This window comes from Desmodus rotundus, chromosome 5 (genome assembly GCF_022682495.2).
Source record: "Desmodus rotundus isolate HL8 chromosome 5, HLdesRot8A.1, whole genome shotgun sequence".
NCBI classification, from domain to species: domain Eukaryota; kingdom Metazoa; phylum Chordata; class Mammalia; order Chiroptera; family Phyllostomidae; genus Desmodus; species Desmodus rotundus.
The window spans coordinates 40100838-40126482 of NC_071391.1; the positions used below are offsets into that span (position 1 = coordinate 40100838).

Below are 25645 nucleotides of genomic sequence, written 5' to 3' on the forward strand. Positions count from 1 at the left end.
ATTCCACTTCAGGGTATATAGCTGAAGGATCCCAAAACACTAATTTTAAAGAACAAATGCACCCCTATGTTCAATGCACCCCTGCAGCGTTATTTACAATAGCCAAGATATGGAAGCAACCAAAGTGCCCATCAGTAGACAAGTGGATAAAAAAGCGGTGGTACATATATAACATGGAATATTACTCAGCCACAAACAAGAATGAAATCTTACCATTTGCAATGGCATGGGTGGACGTAGAGGGTAGTATGCTTAGTGAAATAAGTCAGACAGAGAAAGGCAAATGCCATATAATTTCACTTATATGTGAAATCTAAAAAACAGTGTAAATGAACAAATAACAGAAACAGACTGATAGAGACAGAGAACAGACTGATTGTTGCCAGAGGGGGAGGCGCCTGGGGGACTGGGTGAAAAAGGAGAATGGATTAAGAAGTATAAATTAGTAGTTACAAAATAGTTACAGGGGTGTCAATACTATTGTAACAACTATGTATGGTGCCAGGTGGGTACTGGAAATATCAAGGGGAATACTTCCTGAAGTAGATAATGGTCTAACCACTATGCTGTACACCTGAAACTAATACTTGAATGTAAACTGTAATTGAAAGCTAAAATTAAAAAAATAATAAATTAGCACCGGAAAGGCACTCAGAAAAAAAAAATCTTCAGTGGCTTCAGATGTCTTGGAGGGCTTACTTCAAACTGCTAGCATTTTGTCCTAAAATCCTTGTCTTATCTCTTTAATCTCATTTCTTTCCATTCTCCTCTTTGCTTCCACTTTTTTCAAAAATAAGCAGTAGCTTCTAACCTTTGCAAAAGCTTTCTTTTTCTTTACTTCCCACACCTCCTTTAAATCAGGTTGAAATCATTATTGCTGGACATTCACTGCAGCTCCATTCTAACTTAGACACCCCTCTTTCTGCTATGGCAGTCTGGGCACCGCTCAGAGTTACACACTGTATTAATGCGGTTGTTCATCAACTTATTGGCTGTTTAATTTTTTCTTCTATGAATTGACTAGTCACATTCTTTGTCCACTTTTCTGTCAAGTTGTGCTTTTCTAATTGATTTGTAGAAATTCTTACTTCTATGGCAAATATTTTTTCTCAGTCTTGTTTTAGAGTTTTCAGGGTTTATTTTTTTGGTTTTTTGGTCATACTTATTTTTTTATGTGTAGTAAAATATATCAAATTTTTAAAAATAGTTGTCTGTCTTGCTCAAGAAGATGTTCTCTACATTAATGATATAAGTTCACTTGCTTTTATAATTCTTCTAACATTTGTTTATATTAGCTTTTGAAAGTTTTGAATAAGTATTTTCCAGATTATTAGTCTCTTCATAAATATCATTTTCAATGGTTGAAAATTTATTCAACAAATTTATTAAATGCCCACTTAACTGTTTAAGACCCTACCTTAATAAAGCCTCCATTCTAGAGGTGGAGGCAAACAATAAACAAGTAAATAAATACCCCAAATAATTACTGCTTTTAATAACGACTATGAAGGAAATGAAATGGGGGCTTGCCTCCTAGAGTGGTCACTGAAGGCCTTAATGGAAGTAGGCAGAGGACGTGTACATAAAACAGTTCCATTAAATGGATTTCCCGTAATTAACCATTTTACTTTAGTTTTGGGTTTTTAGATTGCTTGCACATTTACCATTATACTAATAAATAATGCTGTTAGAACAACTCTCTTTATATGTTTATTTCCAAGAAGTAGTTCCCTAGAAATGTAATTACTGGATTGGAACAGTATTTTTATACACGCTGCCAAGTTGGTTTTAGAGGAAGTTCCAATACACTCACTCACCAATGAGTAAACCGAATACTGCTGGGAGAGGTGGGAGTGGAAAAGTAACTATTTGGGGATCAGCAAAAAGAAAAGCTAAATATAATAAGCCGCCCTGGGTTTACTAGAGACGGGCGGCAGGGTAATGACAAAGGATAGCACTTGCTTGGGAACAGGAAAACTCGGATTCTAAACCCAGTTCTGCCACCCTGTGACCTTCACAGGTTATAGCTCCTCCCTGAATCTTAGTTTTCTGAAACTCGGTAGAATCAGAATAAGTTTTATGTTTCTCAACATCTTCATACCAAGCATTCTCTAGCCCCTCCAAATTCCAGACAGTAGCTTCGGATCTGCAGTTCGGAGTGGGCAGAATGAGGCCCTATTGCCAAACGCTAACTAGTCATTCTCGGGCACTTCCGGCGGCTGGGACGAAGGGTTTGAAGTCGTCGGAACTGTACTTCCGGATAACTAGGGCTACGTTTTAGAAGTCTAGGACGGCGAGTCACTCAGGGTAACTCCAATGCTGGGACTGCGCATGCTCCCCAGTAGCGTGGCGGGGCGGGGCGGGGCAGGGAATGCGGATGCCGGGATCCTGACTTGTCTCGCGGTGACTGGACAAGCGCGAGCTCAAGAGTCTCCCGGCGGCGCGGGACGGCGCGGGGCGGTGCGGGGCGGAGCCTAGTGCGAGTGGGCAGAGGTCGTGGTTACCGATCGAGGTCGTGTCAGGTTAGGTGGTCTCCCGGAACTGGCTGTGGCTGTGACCTCTGGGTGTTAGAAGGCGCCGGCGGAGTTGTTGTGAAGGGGGTGCGGCATCGCCTGGTTCCCTCCACCTTCCCAGCAGTAGCCATGGCGAAAGGTAGAGTCGCCGAACGATCGCCGACGGGGGCACTCCAGACGACCCCAGCTGGGGACCGGGCAGCGGGGACGCGGAGCCCCACGGCGCCGGGCAGCGGAGACCACTTGAAGGGTGAGTGGAACCAGGGACCAGAGCTGGACTTGGCCCAGAGGCGAGAGTTTGCCGGTAGGGGCTCCGGAGGGGAAAGGACCTCTGCCGGGTTCCCGGGATTTGCTGGGGCAGAAGGGCCTGCCTGTTCGCACCCGGGAGAAGAGAGTCGGGGACCTGGGCTTGGGCCACTGCACACCACAAGGCAGGACATCTAGTTGGTTCGTCGTAATTTTTTTTTTAGTTGAATTCAGTTAAAGGAAGGAATGACATTGGCTTGTTGACACCAGGGAGAGTGTAAGGTTGATATTATACTCAAGCTAGGTAGAGGTGTAAGGAACTTTAGCATGCATTGCTTTATTTTTGTAGATGAGGAAACTGAGGCCCAGAGTGGGTACATGACTTGCGCAAAGTGACAAAGACAGTTTAGTAATGTAGTGGTTAAGAGCGAGGATTTAACTACGTCCAGATGCAACTTCAGGTGGCAGGAACACTTGGGTTTGAGTATCTGCTTTACTAGTTATGACTTTGGGCTTGTTACCTTTCAAAGCCCAGTGTCCAAACTGTACAATAATAAAATTAATAGTATCTAGTTAGATTGGTACGTGGATTAAACGAAATAATTCATGTCAAGGATTTAGTGTAATGCTTGGCTTGTATGAAGTTGACGATTACTATTATAGCTAAGATCTCTCTGTGTAAAGCTTTTTCCCACTGTGCCATTCTGGCATTTCTGACTTTAAATATTATTTTAAGAAAAAAAGTGTACCTAGAAATTAAATACTTTGATTCCATCTTGGCATAAGGTTTTTCATTGCTTTTCAGCAGTTGAAATGATAAGCTCTGTAGATGCTTTTAAAGCCCATTAAGTTGAAGAGATCCTAGTAAATGACTATTATGTTGTTTGTAGCTTACTTACACTATTGTGTTCTACCATCAGTGATGGGTAAGGAGAGGATCTTTTAAGAATGTTTAGCAACATTGTAACTATAATCAATAAAGTATTGTACACTTAAAATTTATAACTATGAAGGTAGCAAGTTTAACATTAGCCAAAATACTTTTTGAATCAAATTTAAAATATATTAAATGAAAAAAGAGTGTCTAGCAGAAAATGGCATTTTATTTTTAAGTATGTTAAAAGTAATTTAAAATGTTTCCAGTTTACTTTGGCTCTTTAAGCTTTATGTATTTGGGCATTTTCCCACCTTATAGACAGTAGAACCAAGTAACTTATTAAGTAACTCAGAAATGAATTGTTCTCATTGTAAAAATCCACTCAAATTAAAGGAATGTTATTTTGAAGATGCTGTCACTGATAGTGACAGTAATCTAGGGGTTTCCTGAAAAAGTGTTTTCCATGTAGGGCGTCCCTAAAGATTGTCATTTGGTTTGCAATAGCAATCAGTTGATTTATTACTGGGTTTTTTTTAACCTAATACTGTTGAGAAAATAAAGTTTTGAAATCTCCAAAGTGCTTTTAAATTGTTTATTTTATCATTTGAACAACACATTCAACAGTTATTTTTATGATACTGTCAAATGACTTCTGTGGGCTACAAATCTGTAGGAAGATGGAGGACACGTGAAAGCATGCCTTCGTGGACTAATAGGATTTGGATAAATAGGTTTTGGATAAGAGAAGGGAATGGATTCACATTGAATGTTAATGTGAACCTCGTATGAGTGCCAATAATGAGTAAGTTGTCAGGAGTGAAGAATTTTTGTTGGATAGTAGAAGGTAAAGTTGGCTATGGCCATGGTCAAAATGGTGTGATAATGTAGAGGGCTCTAACATGCTAGGCGAGGGCTCTAACATGCTAGGCAAGGCCTAGGCCAGCGGGCTCAGTTGGTTTGGAGTGTCATCCCCACACACCAAGGTTGCAGGTTCAGTCTCTGGCCAGGGCACATACAAGAGCAACTAATGAATGCATGAATGAGTGGAACAACAAATCTCCACCCATCCCCAGATCAATCAGATAAATAAATAAAGTGCTAGACAAAAGAAGTTTTAGGATCCATACTTTTTTTTTTTAATTTTTTTCTTCTTCTTGTCTGTCCGTCTCTGTCTCTGTGGTGTTAGGAATTTTCTGGACCATTCATGATTAGGAGCTTTCATGGACCTTTTATGTAAGAGAGTTTGAGTTACTCGCTGGTGGTAATCAGCTGGTGATCTGATGTCATTAGTAACTACTTAGCCACCAATTTTTGGGTTATAAAAAACATTTTTTGTTAATTACAGGTGGTAACTTGACATTCTAAAAAGAAAAGGTTTTAGAGAACAGATAAAATTTTTAGTTGCTCTTGATTGAAAAATGCATAGTAATGACAAATTTGTATTTTATTACCTGACATAGCTATGTAACTTTGACAAATAGTTGTCATTGTGTGTATGTTTGAAGTATTTTCCTCACTGTATGCAGTGTTTGGTATATTTGGTGTGTTTAAGTTAGGCTTTTTCAGGATGGATATATACATATTAGAAGTTAGAGAAAAGGTGCTTATAAGAGGGAATAATTAAATATACGGGGGAAATGGAGAGAGAATTCTGAGAGCCAAATCTGGAAGGAAGTGTGCTGGCTGGCATTAAATGCAAAGATACGGGAAGGGGCACAAGGAAAGATAATTTCATGAGCAAATCTTGAGTTAGAGATTGGGAGCTCACTAAGTGTAGAGGCAGTGTCATTGGTTGGGAGAAGGGGAAGCTAGAATTAAAGGCTTGAAGAGACTTGAAATAGCCCTTTTGGAGAGTACTGAAAAAGGGTTATTGTTGGCCAGTGATGATCTTAATTGGAGATAGAAAAACATGTGAACTTGTTCTAGGCCAAAGGAGCATCATGATCTGACTTTTTCTAACTGTACCTTTGGACTGGGAGGAGGTTGGAAAAACAGATAATAGGATGATTCAGATTGGGAGTTAGTATGCTGGCAGATTTAGAGGTTAATGAATGTATTAAGTACTGGTATGGGTAGCTCTAAATGTTAAATGACATGTCTAATGCAGCCAGAAGAAGGCACATTATAAATATATATGCTATACATATAGATGTAGGGTTACCATTAGAACAAGTTCTTTACCTTTTATCTTTTTAGAAATAAATGAATTGCATGCTAGTATCTGGATTTATTAGGATTCTACTCAAGAAGAATTTTTGAATCATAATAGCCAGCTCTCCCTATTTATCCATTTGTATGAAAGAGAGCTTCAAAATCGAATGTCACTAAGTTTTATTGCATTTTTACCAGTGTAGTTTGTGTCTGTGTGTGTGTTGCTGTTGAACATAGTGCTTGCAAAATTTTGCCTAATTTTACAACATGAAGAAAATGAATTGGAGGTTAATTTTGTTCAAGTGTCTATATTATATCATCCAACTGTAAGACAAGTAGCAAGCAACCAGGGATGTATATTCAACCTTCAGCTTAGTTAGTATTCTGAAGTCCAGTTAAATGTCTGACACCTTTCTCTCCACCAACCCCTTACTTAGGACTGGTTAATTCATAATGGGAAGAAAACTATTATAGTTTAATATAGGGCTAGCATGCTAAATGTCTTATTTAATTTTTAATTTAAGAGAACTGTGTTACCTGTTGAAGTCTTCAAAAATATGTTACCTACAGTACAGGTTAGAAGGCTGTAAATTCTTTTCTTATCTTTTTAGTCTTCAACTAAATTTCCACCTGCTCTTTGAATCTTGCTTCCATCACTCTAACCCAGTAATCTTGCTTTTCTATAAACTCAAAGCCCCTTTGTACCATTCCCTGGGGATCTACTAAGGGCAGCATCAGCTTCCTAAGAGCAGAGATAGAGCAAAGTTTGGTACATAATAGATGCTCAGCAGATAGTTCTAAGCAACTATACATTTGAGTGTACACCTTGCATATAGTACAAACCCTAAGGGAAGTTCCAAGAAAGGGGGAAAATCAGCCATTTATTCTTAGAAGTAATTCTGTGTCCACAAATATCTATAGGATGAAAAACAAAAAATAACGTTATTGATGGTTTTGAAGAGTTTAAAAGATACCCATAATATTAAGTTATTTGTATCAGTATTTTTGTACTCTGCACCTCATTCTAGCAGGGAAGTAAGTGGAACACGAGGGCTGGGCAAATTAATTCCAGGTAGATTAAAAAGTAGCATACCTTTCCCATACAAGAAGCAATCAATGAATGCATAAGTTAGTGAAACATATCGATAGTTCTCTCTCCCCCCCCCCCGTCTCTCTCTCCTCTTTCTCCTACCTAAAAAGTCAATAAAATTAAAAAGTAGCATACCTTTAAGAATTAATAGGCCTCCAGAAAAATCATAGACTGTATACCTATGTTAACATGTCTTTGCTTTGATGTCAACCCATAGAAAACTATGAAAATATTCAATATTTATATATTACTCTTACTCCTTTTCTAGTAGAGTACCTCCTTACTTAATAAAGTAGAAAAAAAAAACTTAGCCTTGTGAGAACAGTTTGTGTTTAAATAGGGATTTTTGGTTGAATTGGTTTCAATGCACACGTGATATTTTTGTAACTATTGGCTGATTACTCTTTCCTTTTTTTTTTTAGGATGAATAGACATGATTTATTATGAGTCATTAACGGATGCATTGAATCAGATATAATAATTAGGGCAAAAATGTGGTAGACAGTTTGGCATATATTGTCATAAGTTCTGCAGAGATCTTTTCATATTTGACCTACCGCAGATGTTTAAAGTCTCTATTTAATTCTCTCTGCTGCAAAAAACCATGTATACAAATACATCAGGATTAATGAACTAGAGGATTATGGGGCAGGCATGCCTGTTTATTATTTCACTGAAGGCATCTTTTGTATATAAATTTATAAGTATGATATGAGCAAATAAGTTTCTATTTGTGACTTGGTTTTTGAAGTAAAGTCTTTTTTGAGATTATGTAAGATGAAACATAACAAAGTTAAAATGATAAGGACTAGTTGAGAATTTCGGCTGATACGTGATATGTTTACAGAAAATTGAAAAAGAAAAAATGTTTAAGCTTACTAAGTTAGTGTTCAGATACTAACATGTGATAAATCTAATATTGTCTTTTAGAAAGCCTGCTTTAATGAACAGATAAGAATAATGTAGTACATATAAGAATATGTAGTACATTAAAGCATTAATGTAAGCAGTTGGTGTTTCAGCAGAAATTGAGTTGACTCTAAATGGATAGTCAAACGCCTTGGAGATATACTTAAAAGCATTTGGTTGCTTAGGATTTTTTAAAAAATAGATAGTGCATCCTCCTTTGGGCTTGTATTTACTTACCTTTAAAATAAGTAGGGTGAACCAGATTCTTGCTTCTGTTTTTTAAAATTATTTGTATTTATTGATTTGAGAGAGACAGACATTGGTTTGTTGTACTTATTGTGCATTCATTAGTTGTTTCTTGTATTTGCCCTGACTAGGGATTGAACTTGTAACCTTGGTTAGGGACAACACTCTAACCAACTGAGCTACCCAGCCAGGGCCAGATTGTTGCTTCTTAAGCTTTAATGTACATACAAATCACCTGGGTATCTTATTAAAATACAGATTCTGATTTAGTAGGTCTGAGATGTTGGCCTGAGAATCTTCATCTTTATCTTCACCCAAGGACATGCTTATTAATTTTAGAGAGAGGGGAAGAGAGGAAGAGAAACATTAATGTGAGAGAGAAACATCATCAGCTGCCTCTTGTCATCGAGACAGCAACCTAGGCATGTGCCCTGACTAGGAATTGAACCTGCAGCCTTTCAGTCTGCTGGCCAATGCTCCAACCAACTGAGCCACACCGGCCAGGGTGAGAGTCTGCATTTTTTAAAATTGATTTAGAGAGAGGGAGGGAGGGAGAGAAGGGGGCAGGGAGACAGAGAGAGTCATTGATTTGTTGTTCCACCCATATTTGTATTCATTGGTTAATTCTTGTGTGTGCCCTGACGGGGAACCTGCAGCCTTGGCTTATTGGGGCAGTTCTCTAAGCAGCTGAGCTGCCTGGCCAGGGTTTCTGCATTTCCAGCAGTCTCATTGATGATGCTGGTTCCTGTAGTTCCCAGAACATGCTTGAGTAGGAAGGGGCTAGATGGTTGCTGTTGCTCTATGTTCAAAATAGAATTTAGCAAAATCTAACTGATTCAGTTGTAACATAAACCTGCCACAGTGAGACAAAGGATAATGTGCAAGTTAAGGCTTTTGAGTTGAAAAGGAACAGTAATCAGTTTAAACTAGCACACATAAAAAGGGAAGTTGTTCTAAGAATAGGAGATAATTTCACTGGTATCCATGGGCAAGAAATAATCTATCCAGACTTCAAGAAAAGTTCATTTAAAAGTCAAGTAGGTTAGCTATATCTCCCATTTCTGCTTTCTGAATTTCTGTGCCAATCTCCCCCTTACATTTCTGGCACATGTCTTTGGCTTGCCATGTTACTGATGGTGGCCCACACTGTTTGACCTGTCAGTCCCAAGACCTTGACAACAGTATCTATTTTTCTTAGTTCAAATTTTCAGGAATGAATTGTTTCTGTAAGGGTCAGGTTTCCAACCTGGGCGAGCTAGCCTTCAATGTTCGGGAGGGTAGAGTGTTGGAATCACATGGTAAGAATAGGGTCAATGAGATTAGCCTCTTGGGGGGGAGGGGTGATAGACATGGGAAAGGTGCTAGCTTCCAGAGAAGGGGAGCCCTACCAGAGCAGGCAGTGACACATGTCTGATACACCTTTTTTTAAAAAAGATTTTATTTTTTTATTTTTAGAGAGAGGGGAAGGGAAGGAGAAAGGGAGAGAAACACAAATGTGTGGTTGCCTCTCACATGCCCCCTACTGGGGGCCTGACCTGCAATCCAGGCATGTGCTCTTAATGGGAATCGAACCAGTGATCCTTTGGTTCACAGGCCGGCACTGGGCACCAGCCAGGTCTGGTATACCTTTATTAATGTTCATGAACATGATTTGTTAAATGTAAGAGTACTAGTATACTTCATAAAAGCAAGCATAGTGATAGATCCAGAGAACTGAAAACAATAAATCCAAATTATAGTATACATATATTTTTACTTAATTAAAAATTTTAAAATTATTTTGTTGTTATAGTTCAATTTATTTATTCATTCATTGGTTGCTTCTTGTATGTGCTCTGACTCGGGATCAAACCTGTCACAACCTTGGTTTATCCAGGTGATGCTCTAACCAACTGAGCTATCCAACCAGGGCCAATGCATACATTTTTACAATCCTTAGTGTTATTACTATATACATGTGATAATGATAAATGTGGGCAACACAAATTGAACTGCTTATACCTACCTGTTCCCCAGTGAGCACTATTAAGGTGTCCTGGCCTTCCCACTATTGACTGCTTCCAGGAAAAAATAGCTTGCTCATTCTAATTCTTGCTATTTCCTAGATCTCATTTCATACTTTTCATTTTTTAAAAATGTTCTATGTATTCATTTTTAGAGAGAGGGAAAGGGAGGGAAAAAGAGAGGGAGAGAAACATCGATGTGCGATAGGTACATCAATCGGTTGCCTCTCACATGCCCCACACTGGGGACCTGGCGGGCAACCCAGGCTTGTGCCCTGACCAGGAACTGAACTGGAGACCTTTTGGTTCACAGGCTGGCACTCAATCCACTGAGCCACAGCAGCCAGGGTTCATTTCATACTTTTATCTGGGATATAATTTTAAAGATAATGCTAAGATTACCTTGTGAGGGAATGCAAACACATTCTCCCATTCTTGGAATCACAGACAGAGTCACCCAGAACATTTGAGGTTCAACTTTATTCTGAAGCCGTTGGTGTAAAGAGAAAGTATAATGTTCATCAGTCGCAGTAATGCAGCAATTTTCCAACCCAGGAAAAGTGCCAGGACAGGTGCAGTGGTGTGCTGCAAGAATTCAAGAATTTTTAAATCATGCAATACCTATTTAGTCGGGGACACTGATCTCTCTTTCCTTACACTGTCAAATTAAAAAAATGACAACAGCAAACACAATAGCCATCTGGTGTGAATGAATCAAAATTATGCCTGTTTTTTTGTCAGAATAGCAAAAATATATATATTTTGATGTGCTGCAGAATTTTATTAGTTTGTATATGCCAGGAAATGAAAAAGTTTGAAAAAATCAGTGCATTAGCGAAATCTCTAGGTTCTTGTAACAGTTGAAGTAATTGCCAGATTACCTCATTTTTCCTAAGAGGCCATCCTATGTTCCCTGTGCAGATAATAAAATTGAAAATCAGTGATAGCACTTAGAGCAATACCCATTGTTCCCCTTGGGCTCATCAACAAACCAGTGCTCCAAATTCTGGTGTTCTGTTTTTTCATGCTTTGAAAATGGTTATAGTCCTGAAAAGTACTCTGCCTAGTTAATAAACGTCCAATACAATTGTACTTAAAATTTAGTGTTACAGTGTTTGGGGCAAAAGTGTGAACAGCTTTTTGGGAAGAAAGCCTTTAAGGAAATTATTTGCTGGTTGGGAATACTATCTGCCTTTATGTTTATCTTAAGTATGGCTTTTTTTTTTTTTTTCACCCTCTTATTTCAGAAAAAGCCTGTGCGGAAGCTGGGTCAGCAAGAATGTCACTTCTTATATTGCTGTCCATTTTCTTATCTGCAGCTTTTGTCATGTTTTTGGTGTACAAAAATTTTCCTCAACTTAGTGAGTAAGTATACTGAAAGAAACTGAAAATGTCTAGACATTTATAGAGATGAAAGTGGATTAAAAGTTAAGCGAATTTTAGGGGACAAACTGTCGTGGTGATTGTACATCAGCTCTCACAGCTTGTAGCAAGTCCATATTTATATTGGCAGTGTTAATGAAATACTTCTTTCCGAATGTGCCTCTTGGTTTTCTACCATGCAAGGTGTTCCTAGCCCTGCTCCTCTAATTAAGGCCTAATCTTTGTAATGATCCTGCGTATGTGTATGTGCTACCTCCTTCTCCTTTTCTCCCTTCGCATGCATACATATATACATATAAAACTAAGTTAAAGTCCTGTGAAACGGGTGGTGGTTTCTGATATTTTCTATTCTATTTCATTTACTTTTTTAATGCTAGTAGTGACCAAGTAAATTTATTTTAGTCCATAATAGATATTGACCTGCATTTTGAGAAACACGGATGATCTCCTCTGCATTCCATTTTCTATCCCTGTTTCTTTCTCCCTTCCTACTTGTCTTTGTAACCGATTGTTATATTTCCTCACCCAGCGCATCTGTGTCTCCTAGCTCTTTTTCTCTTCCTTGTTTTATAGAAATAATAGTCTCAATAGGTTCTTTTTACAGGGAAATGGACCTTGTAAAAACTACGGAAATATAGTAGACTTTCAACCAGGGCCACTGAAATGTGATTTCAAGATTTTAGGAAGTTACTGTTTTCATCTAAATCCTTTCATTAACAATGCCTTATGCTTGAAAATTTATAAACTATATTTTAATACTTTGATTTCCTGCATCAATGTAAATAAATGTCTTTGGGAAGATAGCATGTTATATTATGTTAATATTAGTATGATTGAATCTTAGATTCTGTTGTTGTTGTTTTTTTCTACGACCTTATTTACTTATTTTTAAAGAGAGGAGAAGGGAGGGAGAAGAGGGAGAGAAACATTGATGTGTGAGAGAAAGATCAGTCGTCCACCTCTCCTGCAGGCCCTGACCGGGACCCAGCCTGCGACCCAGGCATGTGCCCTGACCCAGAATTGAACCAGGGACCTTTCAGTTTGTAGGACAATGCCCAACCCACTGAGTCTCACCAGTCTGGGCGATTCTTTCTGGTTTTGACCAGAGAGTAGGAAATAAAGAGCTGACTGAAAGAGGAAAATAATATAGAGTGTAAGATTGTTCTCAATGTGCCTTAAGAATAACATCACTGCCCCGGCTGGTGTGGCTCTATGGATTGAGCGCCGACCTGCAAACTGAAGGGTCACTGGTTCGTTGCCCAGATCAGGTCATGTGCTTGGGTTGCTGGCCAGGTCCCCAGTAGGGGGTTCATGAGAGGCAACCACACATTGATGTTTCTCTCCCTCTCTTTCTCACTCCCTTCCCCTCTGTCTAAAAATTAAATAAATAAAATCTTAAAAAAAAATAGTAACATCACATGTACATAATAATGAGTTATTATAAACCTTGCATAATTCTTATTTCCTTCTGTGTTTGTATTATGCGTGTATGCATGCATGCGCACCCCTATAAAGAGTTTTTTAAGTTGTTAAACTTACGATGAGAAAACCTATTTTAGTTTGCCTGTGGTTTTTATAGGATGTAAGCAACATTCTACCATTGTTGTGCAAGGTCAGTTAAATTTTATCATAAACAAATGAGCACTGTATACATTAAATGCAAAGGTGAGTATTTGAGGCTTTTATAAGCAAGGAATTATTCAGTTCCAAACAAGAAACCAAATATAAAGTAAAATTAATAGAATGGGGAAAATGTTTTGTTTTTTAAAATTTATTTTCTAATTATACTCGGCATACAATGTTATGTTAGTTTCAGGTGTATAGCATAGAAAATGTTTAAGTTTTTATCTGAACTTTGAGCTGGAATAGTCCAGAAAAGGTGTAAACTGTAAATTTAATACAATTTTTACTTAATTTTAGTTGTAATTGACTACTGACTTTGGTTTATCATGAGGATTATCCAGACTGATGTAAAATGTGTTGTAAATATTGCTAACATCAGTGGTTGATTTCTTAATTCAAAATTTGTACTGCTGTTGGAGCAAATGCTTTTACAAAACCATTTATTGGGTTGGCTAAAATGTTTGTTTGTTTCTGTATGATGGCTCTAGTAGCACTTAGTTGTCTTTAACTTCATTCAGAACAATTTTGTTAGGTTTTATTGTTAAGCTCTCATATCAACTAGCATTTTTTTAAAAATCAAAATTGGTGAATTTTTATATAACTTTTAAAATTAAAGATGGAAGAAAATATATAACATTTTTGCCATATTATGCTTTATTATATCAAGATAGGTAAAAACACAACTGAAACACAAAGATTTGTGCAGTGTATGGAGAAGGTGCTGTAAGTCATCAAACATGTCAGAAGTGGTTTGTGAACTTTTGTGCTAGAGATTTCTCGTTGGACAGTGCTCCATGGTTAGGTAGACCAGCTGAACTTAATAGTAATCAATTTGAGACATTAATTGAGAACAGTCAATGTTATACCACCCAAGAGATAGCCAACATACTTAAAATATCCAAATCAATAAAGTTCCTGGTGAAAATGAAAAATGTGTCTTTCGTTTTTATGGAAGAAATCATGTGGACTTTTTGGCAAACCCAATAATTTGGCTCACCTTGAACTTTCTTATATATAGTGCATGTCTCATTATATTATTAATTAATGCATTAAAAATAATTGTTAGGCTTTTGAAGTTAATTGTGAATTTATGCTTAATATATTACAGATCAAGGCATCATTTTGGATAAAACTTCATGTTTTGAAGTTGACTGTAATGTTAATTATCTTGGCAAACTTCTGCTTTAAAATTTTTCACTTTAATTTTCTTTTCTTTAGAGAAGAAAGAGTGAATATGAAGGTTCCCAGAGATATGGATGATGCCAAGGCTCTAGGAAAAGTTTTATCCAAATATAAGGACACCTTTTATGTACAAGTACTTGTAGCTTATTTTGCTACATATATTTTGTATCCTTTTAACTGAAAAATGTTCTCTAGTTTTGTTCAAGAGAAAGATATTAAAAGATCTGCTCAGTTATACATAATTATTGTTCCTTTTAAAAATTGTTAATGTAACAATATTAACTAGAATATTAAAAATTAAAATGTAAAATATTCTCCTGTAAAAATTAATCCTGTCTCTTCAACTAAGTAATTATTTCTGGATATTTATGACCAGTTTTATTGTATTCTGCTATTTTTAAAAAAATTTTTATTGTTATTCAATTACAGTTGTCTGCCTTTTCTCCCCATCCCTCCACCCCACCCCAGCCTGTATTCTGCTATTTTACTTATAAACATTTTCGTTTCCTTTGTATTATTTGAGATAATTATTTATCTGTTTTATTTATTATTATTTGTTGATTGTCTTAATTTAATTTAAATAATTCTTTTAAATTAGTAGTCCCTATACCATAATTGTTAAGAATTCCCTTAGGTTTGAAGACATAATTTGTATTTAATTTTTTGCTTTTTTAGATGTTATGTTATGAATCTTTTTATTTATGACATTTTTCTTCCATTTAATGGTTTTCTTTGTAAAAAAAAAAATCCTAAGGATAATTAGTTATTTAAAGGATATGGATTTTTAAAATAGTACTTAGTATGTATTTCTTTGTTTTATAAAAATATATGTTGTATTTTTAACTAGTCAGGGAAATAACTTTATTTATTTAAATTTATGGTCAATTAATTTTTAAAAAAATTTTTATTGTTATTCAATTACAGTTGTATGCCTTTTCTCCCCATCCCTCCACCCCACCCCAGCTGAACCCACCTCCCTCCCCCACCTCCACCCTCCCCCTTGATTTTGTCCATGTGTTCTTTATAGTAGTTCCTGTACTTTATTCTTTCTGAATATTTTCAATCTGCTTATGCCACTAGTGATTGGTTAATTTAATTTGTGGGCTTTAATTTCTGATTTTTGCATCTTTTATTCTCTTTTTTTCGATCTTCACCTAAAGACTTGTTTACTTTGTTGATTTTAGAGAGAGAGAAATGAAGGGAGGGAGGGAGCAGGGAAAATGGAGGGGGGAGAGAGACAGAGAATCTGTGTGAGAGGGAAACTTTGATTGGTTGCCTCCCATACACACTAGACCAGGGATGTGCCCCGAAACCTAGGTAGGTGCCCTGCCTGGAATTGAACTCGCAACCTTTTTGGTGTGTTTGACAGCGTTCCAACCAAACTGAGCCATGTGGCCAAGGCTGTATCTTTTATTCTGATTCATTCTATTTTTCAGATACTTTCAATTAATGAAAGACATTATCTTTTGATGTTGTGACAGTAATCATTATGCCTTTATTTTAAAAACAAATAAACCAGCTTTTATTTTAAAAAGCAAATTACTTTGTTAATTCTCTCAAACTATTTTTATTCTTGCTGCCTCTTACTGTTAATGGAGGTATCCAGTAGACAGATGGAAAATTTGAGACTGGTATTTGATTGGAAAAGTTGAATCAGAGTTAGAGAATTCAGAGTTCTCAGCATGTATGGCCATGTACTTGAAGCCATGGAAACTGCTGAATTTATCAAAGGAAAGGGAGAGGTGAGTATGGCTAACAGAATGGGAGAGAAATCCCAGATTTGAGGGTGATGAGAAGAAAAAAAGTAGAGATGGAACGATCTGTCATGTAGAAGAAAAGTAAAAAATATTTTTTATGCGAGAGGGTGTTTAATTCTATGCAGGAATCACTAAAAAGTGACTTGAGAAAAAGCCGTGGGTTCTGGCCAGGAGGAAGTTTCGGTAGAGTGGTGTGTGGGTGACCCGCTTGTGAGGGAAGAGGAGAGAATGCCCAGGGAGGAAGACAGCTGAGAGGCAGTCGCTGGATAGGCCACCGCAGTCAAGGAAAGCCTCGATTTTCTTCCGTTTCTAGGCATCTGAGTGGTTTTATACAGGACAGATCCTGTGAAAGAGCAGGAGGTTGAAGAAACAACCCAGGAAGATTAAAATGGAAACATGAGTAAAGTGGGGACTAGAGAAAGAAGGAGAGGGAGAATTAGTGGATGAAGATACAAATTTTCGGCTAGGAAGGAGAGATTTTGAGGGAATTCACAGTCTCACTGACCTTATAAGTAAATCATATTGGGGTGACAGAGGGGTCCAAAGCCAAAGCTGGAAACTAAAGGAGAGTAGCAAAAAGCATAATTGTATTTAAGATAAGATTTGTGGTTTCTACTGTATTTTGTAATCCCTGTCTTTTTTTTTTTAAATTAGTAAACTTGAGGTAAATGTCTGTAAGTTAAATTAGAAATTTCCACAGAAATCATTCTTGAAAATATTTGGGAATAAATGCAGTGCATGAAGGAAGCATATTTAAAAGATTACTGAAGACCTTTTTTGTTCTTGTGCATTCCCTCCCTCTCTCTCTCTCTCTCTCTCTCTCTCTTTTTTTTTTGCCAAAGCGCCTAGTTCCTGGCTGTCACGAGTTAGTGAATGGTCAACTTAGAAATAAAGGCATTATAACTGAGGAGTTATATATATATTTTACACTTTTGGACATAATCTCACTTTTAACACTGTAACTTATTAACACAATAACTTATATATTGATGATTTTTTTCCTGAAATGTTGGATTTGTCATTTTGAAATTCCACTTAATTATGTTTTAATCCTTAACTTAAAAGTTAACAGCTTGCAAACATTTGCTATTCCAGGTTCTATATTTCTCAGCATACTCTCAGGGTTTCTTTATCCCTTTCCTCTAGCCCTGTTTCTTGTTTGTTTGGTAAGTATATGAAGTGAAACTGGGAGACCAGAAAAAACATAGCTTTAAATAGAATGAGGGGGAGGAGGATGGCATTCGTGGTCCCACTTATTTAAGCATACACTCCTTAGTTTTAAGAGGCATTTAATGTTAATCTGTTACGTCCCTCCATAAGGAGCTGTTATATAGTTAATTTGGTTTTTTTCCTACAACAGAGAAATCATAGATTCAATTGCATTTATAGGCTCTGTTTTAACCTTTTCTTCCTATTGTACTTTGTTATTCAAATAGTCCAAGAGTATTGGTGGGCAAAATGAGTTAAGTCCCAGGCTGGAGGTGGTGTTTTCAAGCATATTAATTGAAAGAAAAAAATTGGCTCTTGGAGTTTTATTCTTGGGCTAAAAGCTAACATGAACTTTTTGGATATAGACGTTAAATTTAACCATAAGTGCCAGTTTGTTGTAGCTGATCTCATTTTCGTTATAATTTGGTCCGAGGAAGGACTAGAGCAAATGGGTTTTTGCTCTGTGCACAAAAGATGCCGTGCAGAATATCCGCCCCCCGCCCCAAAAGAAGTAAAGTAGTTCAGCTTTTCTTTAGGTTAATATATCCATGAGAATAAGTACAAAATACTTATGGCTGCTTCTTATTTTCTAGTGTTCTGGACTCGGTGCCTCATTCTGCTATATGCTCTCCTATCTAGTTGGGAGACCAGTTGTGTACAAATACCTAACAGAGAAAGCAGTAAAATGGTCACAGCAGGTAAACGTGTATTTTAAAATTATTTAATGTAGTTCTTTGGCTAATTGGGTGGTCAGTATATAGTCCCTACATAAATTGACTCAGACTCAGGGCTTTAATAAAAACAATCTTTTGGCCAAAATAAAATCAAATGGGAGGCAAGTAATGAATGTTAGTATTTTCAGATACAAGTTTTTATATGTTAATTCTTCATTTTTAGTGAGTTCAATTAGAGCACAGAAGTCAAAATGCCGATGAAAAGGCATCCGCGTACTTAGATGCCTCACCTGTTTTGTTTTGATGTAGTCACGCTGTCTGTGGCTCACTGAAGAACTTGGATCCGCCAACTCCTTAATGTGTTTCACAGGCGGAACGGCTGTTAGGTCAGTCAGGGTCTCTGCAGAGACTAGCAATGATATAAGCAGTACTCCACAGAAAAGTCTGACACAGTACTGCCGAGAAAACCCTCTTTTTATAAAGAATCAAAAGAAACTCAGAGGAGTTTTAGAGATCATCTTTGTCTTTTTCTTTTTGTGTTACTGATTAAATATTAAAATCATTTTACATGTATTTTTGGAATAGCTGTTTTCTGTTTATTCAAAGGAGGTATTAACTATAATGTAATTATTGCTTATATTTAATTGGTTAAATATTTCCAAATACTTGTTTAATGTCACTTATCAATAATGAATTTACTCATGTGATAATATATTATAATAACATAAAGATCTGAATTTTTTTAAAAATTGGAGTCTGGGTATACTGATGTGCTATCCTAGCCCTTTACATTCTAGAAAGTTAAAGGCATTAAAAAGCTACTTGATGTGTTTTTTGTAATTAGTCATAAGTTTAATTTTGTCATTCTAGGTTTAAAATGTCATTGTTGAGCCATCATTATCTAGGCCAGCAATTTTCAACTTTTTCATCTCACGGCACATATAAACTAATCACTAAAATTCTGTGACACACCAAAAAATATGTTTTTTGCCGATCTGACAAAAAACAATAGACATAATTTTGATTTATTCAAACCAGATGACTGTTGTTGTTTGCTGTTGTAATTTTTTTATTTGACAGTCTAAGGGAAAAGACGTCAGCGCCCCTGACTAAACAGTCAGGTATTGCGTGTCTTAAAAATGATCTCGACACTGCAGTGTGCCTCTGTGACACGCCGGTTGGAAGTCGCTGCTCTAGGCTGATGTAGAGCCACCGTCAGCAGTATAGCATTAAGCCATAGGCACAATTTTTACAAAACTCGTATCCCATAATATTTAGCTCTGGTGGTGAGCATTTGATAAGTAGTTCATTGTCATTTTCAAGCACCCTTTTTGATCATTGGATAAACTCAACTATCAAGTATGAGAATTTGAAATAAGGTATTTTGTATTAAGCAAATTGTTTGCAAGACTGACTTTATCTTGATCCTGATTCTTTCTTTCTTATGACAGGTTGAACGTCATAGAGAACATCTCATTAACTATATTATATTTTTGAGAATAACACCATTTCTGCCTAATTGGTTTATTAACATTACATCTCCTGTGATAAATGTGCCACTGAAAGTTTTTTTTATTGGCACTTTTCTAGGTAAGGTCTCTGGTTCATTCTGTGTCAGAACTCATTCTGTACATACATATCCAGCAGTGTCCAGCTGCGCTAGTTTGCGTGCTCTGTGCAGATACGCCAGACCTTGGCACAGAGCCTGGTCTGTATAAATAGATAGATGCTCAGAAATGTTTGTTGGATTCTTTTTTTTTTTTTTAAATCTTCACCTGAGGATATGTTTTCATTGATTTGAGAGAGAGAAACATTGATCGGTTGCCTCCCATATGTGTCCCAACTGAGGCCCAAACCGGCAACCGAGGTACGATATGTGCCATGACAGGGAATCAAACCCCGTACAGGGCAGCACTCCAACCAACTGAGCCACAAGGCCAGGGCTGTTAGATTGTCTTAATTTAAGTATTTGTGTGTTAATCCTTTTAAAGAGGCACATTCTCTACCAGATATTTTTTAATCATGCAGGATTAAGCTGAATTTTTAAATTCCACTCTTTCCTTCATTATGGAGACAGAAGAAAATCAAGGCGCCTTTTTTGAATGATTTTGCCCTTTATCCTGTAATCAAGCATTGAAATATTGAACTTTAATTTTTAGTGAGAATTGATACTTTTGAAATCGATATTTCTTAAGGATATTATCAAAATGTATGGGGGAAGCAAGGTTTAACAAACATTTTGCTCTCAAGGCGCTGTGCTTAATTTTGAAATTAATCAGTGGACATAAGTTTCTTTTATATATTTTGTAAATTCAAATGGTTCCTTAGTAAAAGTATTCTGCTTTTGTTTCAAATTTATGTTGAATTATTTAGCTATGAACAAAATGAGCAGATTCCTTGTGTACTGACTGTCCATTTATTGTGAGAATAAATCTTTTTTGAAAACAATAATCAAAATCAGCCCTGGCTGGTATGGCTCAGGGGTTGAGTGCGGGCCTGCAAATCAAACAGTCACTGGTTCGATTCCCAGTCAGGGCACATGCCTGGGTTGCAGGCCAGGTCCCCTGTAGGGGGTGTGTGAGAGGCAACCACACATTGACATTTCTCTCTTTCTCCTTCTCCTCCTTCCCTTTCCCTCTCTAAAATTGAATAAATAAAATCTTAAAAAAAAAAAGAATAATCAAAATCAATTTTTATTGCTACTTTTTAAAAAATTCCTTGATAAACTTAAAAATCTCAGCAGGGGTAATTTTGCATTTTGTAAATTAATGTTAATGTTCATGGAATCAAAAGAGAATTTTTGTCCATATCTCCTTATTTTACAGATGAAATACCTAGAGATTTTGTTAACTTCAGCTTTGGGCTAAGGCAGCCAGCTTTTTTAGTTCTGGTTTTTCATGAGATATGATTATTTTGTATATGTTCTTATATAAATTCTTTTTACTCATATTTAAAGTTATAATTTCATTTCTGAATATCTCCTACCACTTTATTTTTAGTTTAAGTGTTTTCTGTCAAGAGTGAATGACAATTTACTGTCTTATTTTTGAACATTTAGATTATTTCCAGATTTTAGTTATTTTAATGCTTTGGTGATGAACATCCTTGAGAACTTTGCTCATACACATTATTCTCTAAAGTTAAAATTGCTGGATCAGAGCACATTCTTTTTTAAGGGTGTTGACAAATGTAAAATTTTTTCCAGAAACTTTTCATGAGTTCTTAAATTTATTTCCTTAACAGGTAATTATGAAAAATTTAATTCTTTTTAAATTTTTTAAATTTTTAAAATTTACATTTTATGAAAATATTTTAAAATTGTATACATTTTGAATATAGTTATATATTTTTAAAAGACAGTATTTATTTTTTTAGAGAGAGGAGAAGAGAGAGAGAAAGAGAGGGAGAGAAACATCTATGTGGGAGAGAAACGCCAACCCGGTTTCCTCTCTCCTGCCCCTACTGGGGACCTGGCCAGCAACACAGGCATGTGCCCTGACTGGAGTCGAACCAGTGACCTGTTGTTTTGCAGGCCAGTGCTCAATCCACTGAGCCACATCAGCCAGGGCTAATTACATTTTTTTATTGCTGATACTGACTGCCCCCTTACTCCCCCTTTGCCTTATTGGAAACAAACTTGAGGGGCTTTAAATAAAAAATTTCCAAAATGGAGATTACTATATTCTTAAAAGATATTTTATACATGCAGAAAATTTGAATGGTAAAAGGCAAACAAGTGATTTTTTTATCGGTTTTGTTTGTTTGTTTGTTTGTTTTTTAGGTGTCGCACCTCCCTCTTTTGTAGCAATTAAGGCAGGAACAACGTTGTATCAACTTACCACAGCAGGGGAAGCTGTTTCCTGGAATTCAGTATTTGTTCTAATGATTTTGGCTCTTCTTTCTATCCTGCCAGCCATCTTTCAAAAAAAACTAAAGCAGAAATTTGAGTGAAAAATCATCTGGGTTTTAGTGTTCCTATCATCATAATCATCATCATCATCTCAGGACTGGCCGGATTATGTGTTAAAATCACCTCTTCAGTAATTGAAACAAGGAATTTGTAAAATAAAATTTCCTATCAGACAGTTAAAATAATGCATTTAAGTGGCAAGGGAGAGAAGAATGGAAATTGATATACCATGAAAAGTGCTGTCAGTAGTTATGATAGCCGTCTTCTAAATTACTGTTCCAAGGGTAGCCATAAATAATTAGTAATAGCATCGTAGGAAATTCTTGACCCCGTTGATTTACTCAATTTAATATATTCATGAACTGGCTATAGATACTTACCCTTGGCTTGATATTTTAATATTTTCCTCTCTTATCCCTTGTTAATAATTAAAATAGATATACAAAAGTAAAACTTCTAGATTTCTAAAAATAGTATTGTAGTTCTGGCTAGTATTAGCCCTTTTTTTAGAGCATAGACTTAAAACTAGTACTTAAGAGATTTACATCTTCCTCTTTTTACCTTTGAGGTAATGGGCTTATTTAGAAGTTGCATCTTAGTGTACTACTGAATTGCGAAAGGGTATCAAGTTATATCTATTTGTGTATTTTATTTAGGTTTTTTTTTTCTGTTCCAGATTATCATGGATTAGTTTGAAATTTAAAATTCTGACCAGTCTATTTTCATTTTTTTCTAGCTTTCATGATATTTCCATTGTGCGTATACAAAATGGTGATTACATGGTAATTGTGTCATATTGGTTTTAATAATTTATATTCAGATAATATTTTGTTACAGTTTCCCTTTACTATCTCTGAAGGGGATCAAAAAACAAACATTAATCATATACACTTTTTAGATGTTAGGTTAATTATATTACTTTATTTTGAAATAAAGTGATGACATAACACTTAAGTGGTTAAATAGAGTTTATTTGTTCCAATGACTCTAAAGTTTACCTTATTTATTTATTAGTCTGGTCATTAAAGTATATATTATGTAACTATCCTTTTTTTATGCATGATATACTTATAAGAATGCCTTGTTTCATTTTTGTTGATGGCTTTTTTGTTTGGGGCTGCTTCTGCTTAATGCAGTTTCCCAATTTAGTGTTTTTTACTTTTTATAACTCAAAGTATAATTAACTTCTCACAAAGTAACTACTAAATTTAAATAGTCCTGGAAAAATGACACAGCTTTTTGCTGCTTGCTTAATGGTAATACACTTGATTCTAGGACATAACTGATCTGAAGCAAAGTACTCTTGTCAGTTTTACCTTCACCCAAGACTGTCGCATTGCAAAGTACTTTAACTGGGAGAAATCCTTGAATCTTATTGTGAGAGCTATGATCATCCTCAAAGCCTGTTTCTACTACATAATGTGGACTGATTTATTATTTTTTCTATCACAGTATTAACAAATGGATTTATTGTAAATACAAAGAAAATATATTGATTAATATACTATTCTTATGTCACCTGGCCTTTGTGTGAAATTATTTATTGTTATTTCTAGCGAGGTTTTCTTCCTTTCTTATTGACCAGAGACTGAATGATAAGCTTTTGTTATTTTTACAAATGAACTTAAAACATAACCTTTTGAACAGAGTTCACTAAATATTACTGTATAAAATGTAATTGAATAAATTTTTATCAGACTTTTAAAAGTAAAAGATCTTTGACTCAGGAGAAGTCTCAGTATTCACTCCAGTGTGTATATACTGTACTTACTCTATTCTCAGAGTATTTTCCCTATCCTTGTCATTGATTCTTTCCCATTGCTGATTATTTTTTTTCTGTTAGAAAACTGTAACTGTCACTCAAGGTGGGATATATTTTCTTCTCCCGAAAGAATAACCAGCCAGTCTTTCTAGATTCATTATCAGTGACTGCCAAGAACGAACCCTTCAGCGGGCTATAAATACAGTGCTGCCCATATTCACGGATTCACAGATGTGGCCTGATGCCAGGTGTAAATTCAAGCTTCAGACACATCTTGAAGACAGATACATATAATAACCACAAGAGAGCAACTATGTGTAGTGGGGAGGGAGGCCTACAAACTAAGTAGGAAGTTGATACACTGATAAAGCAAGACTGTATCCTCTTAGTTAATGGCCCCTCTCTGGAGTTACTTTAATATTTCTTATTTTATTTAATTTGTATTTCTAAGACACAATGAATGCAAACTAAAATGTAACAATAAATTATACTGAAAATTAAATGTAATACTTGGTCTTTATTTCATTGAATAAAAATATATTCTCTTGAAATTTTCTTATGCATTTTCAAAAACAGGAAATTTTAAATATTTTTTAAATCAAATAAAAATTAGAGGAAGGGAGGGAGAAAGAAACATTGATTTGTTGTTTCACTTATTTATGCATTCATTGGTTGCTTTTTTAAAATAATTTTTTAAAAAGATTTTGTTTATTTTTAGAGGGTAGGGAAGGAAGGAAGGGAGAGAAACATTCATGTGCAACAGGTACATTGATCTGTTGCCTCTTGCATGCCCCAGCTGGGGATGTGGCCTGCAAACCAGGCATGTGCCCTGTCTGGGAATCGAACTGGTGATCCTTTACTTTGTAGGCTGGCACTGAGCCCACTGAACCACACCAGCCCAGGCTGCATTCATTGGTTACTTATATGTGCCATTGGGGATTGAACCCTTAGCCTTGCTTTATAGGGATGATGCTCTAACCAACTGAGCTACCCAGCCAGGGCAAGAACAAAGAAAAAATTAAAAACCTTAATTTTTGTAGTTGACTTGAGAACCATAATGCAATCGAATGTTCTCTGGCTTTTAGAAAATGGGCAGAATAAATGAAAAGGGTTGAAGCTTTCCTGGTGTGTAAATGACCATTAGATCGGTAGCAGGTGGGTTTTACTGCAGCTTCAAGTACTCAGTTCTGATTTTCCCCCCTTACCTGGGACACCAAAGTCTCCCAAGCCTTACATATAGGTAGAGATTACTTTTCCATCCTATTTTTGTGTAGCCAGACGCTATACATACAAAATCGGGCCGTGATCCACATTACTAAATACCTTACATCAACTATCTTAAACTGGTGTGCTGCAAGAATTTTTAAAACATGCAATATCTGACTATTTAGTCAGGGACACTGACCTCTTTTCCCTTAGGATGTCAAAAAGGTGACAACAGCAAACACAACAATAGCCATCCACTGTGAATGAATCAAAATTATACCTATTCGTTTGGTCAGATCAGCAAAAAATACTGATTTTTTGGTGTGCCACTGAGTTTTAGTGAATCATTTGTGTGCCATGAGATGAAAAGCTGAAAATCACTGCCTTAGGTGATCTATAGGTTTAATGTAATTCCCATCAATATCCCAGCAATGTATGTGGTAGATTTAAACAAGATTATTTTAAAATGTATATGGGAAGGCAAAGGAAGTAGAATAGCTAAAATCTCAAAAAAGTAGAATAATGTAGGAGGAATTACTCTTCCAGATTTCAAATGGCTACAGTAATCAAGACAGTGTGGTATGGGCAGAATATAATAAATAGATCAATGGGACAGAATAAAGAACCCAGAAAGAGAATCACACGAATGTCAAAAACAGGTTTTTGACAAAGATGCAAAAGGAATTCTGTGGAGGAAAGACAGCCTTTGAAACAAATGATGCTGGAGCAATGGATATCCACAGGTAAAATTAACCTCCACCTAAAAACTCAATTCATATATAAATTAATCCAAAATTAATTTTGTAAAATGTAAAATAAAACTTTTAGTCAAAGCAAAAATACTTGGTATCCAAAGCCAGATAAAGAATTCTTAAGACTTGACACCAGTGGCATGATCTATAAA

At 36.1% G+C, this 25645-nt stretch overlaps 1 protein-coding gene across 1 annotated transcript; it reads left to right on the forward strand.

Annotated features, from left to right (window-relative positions):
- Positions 1-2384: 2384 nt before the first annotated feature.
- TMEM41B (transmembrane protein 41B) lies at positions 2385-23291 on the forward strand. Its single transcript, XM_024558946.4, has 7 exons — positions 2385-2763; positions 11283-11400; positions 14260-14388; positions 17053-17146; positions 17783-17887; positions 19315-19453; positions 21645-23291. Exons 1-7 carry the CDS (start codon positions 2643-2645, stop codon positions 21812-21814), a joined length of 876 nt encoding a protein of 291 aa, XP_024414714.1. The 5' UTR covers positions 2385-2642; the 3' UTR covers positions 21815-23291.
- Positions 23292-25645: the final 2354 nt, after the last annotated feature.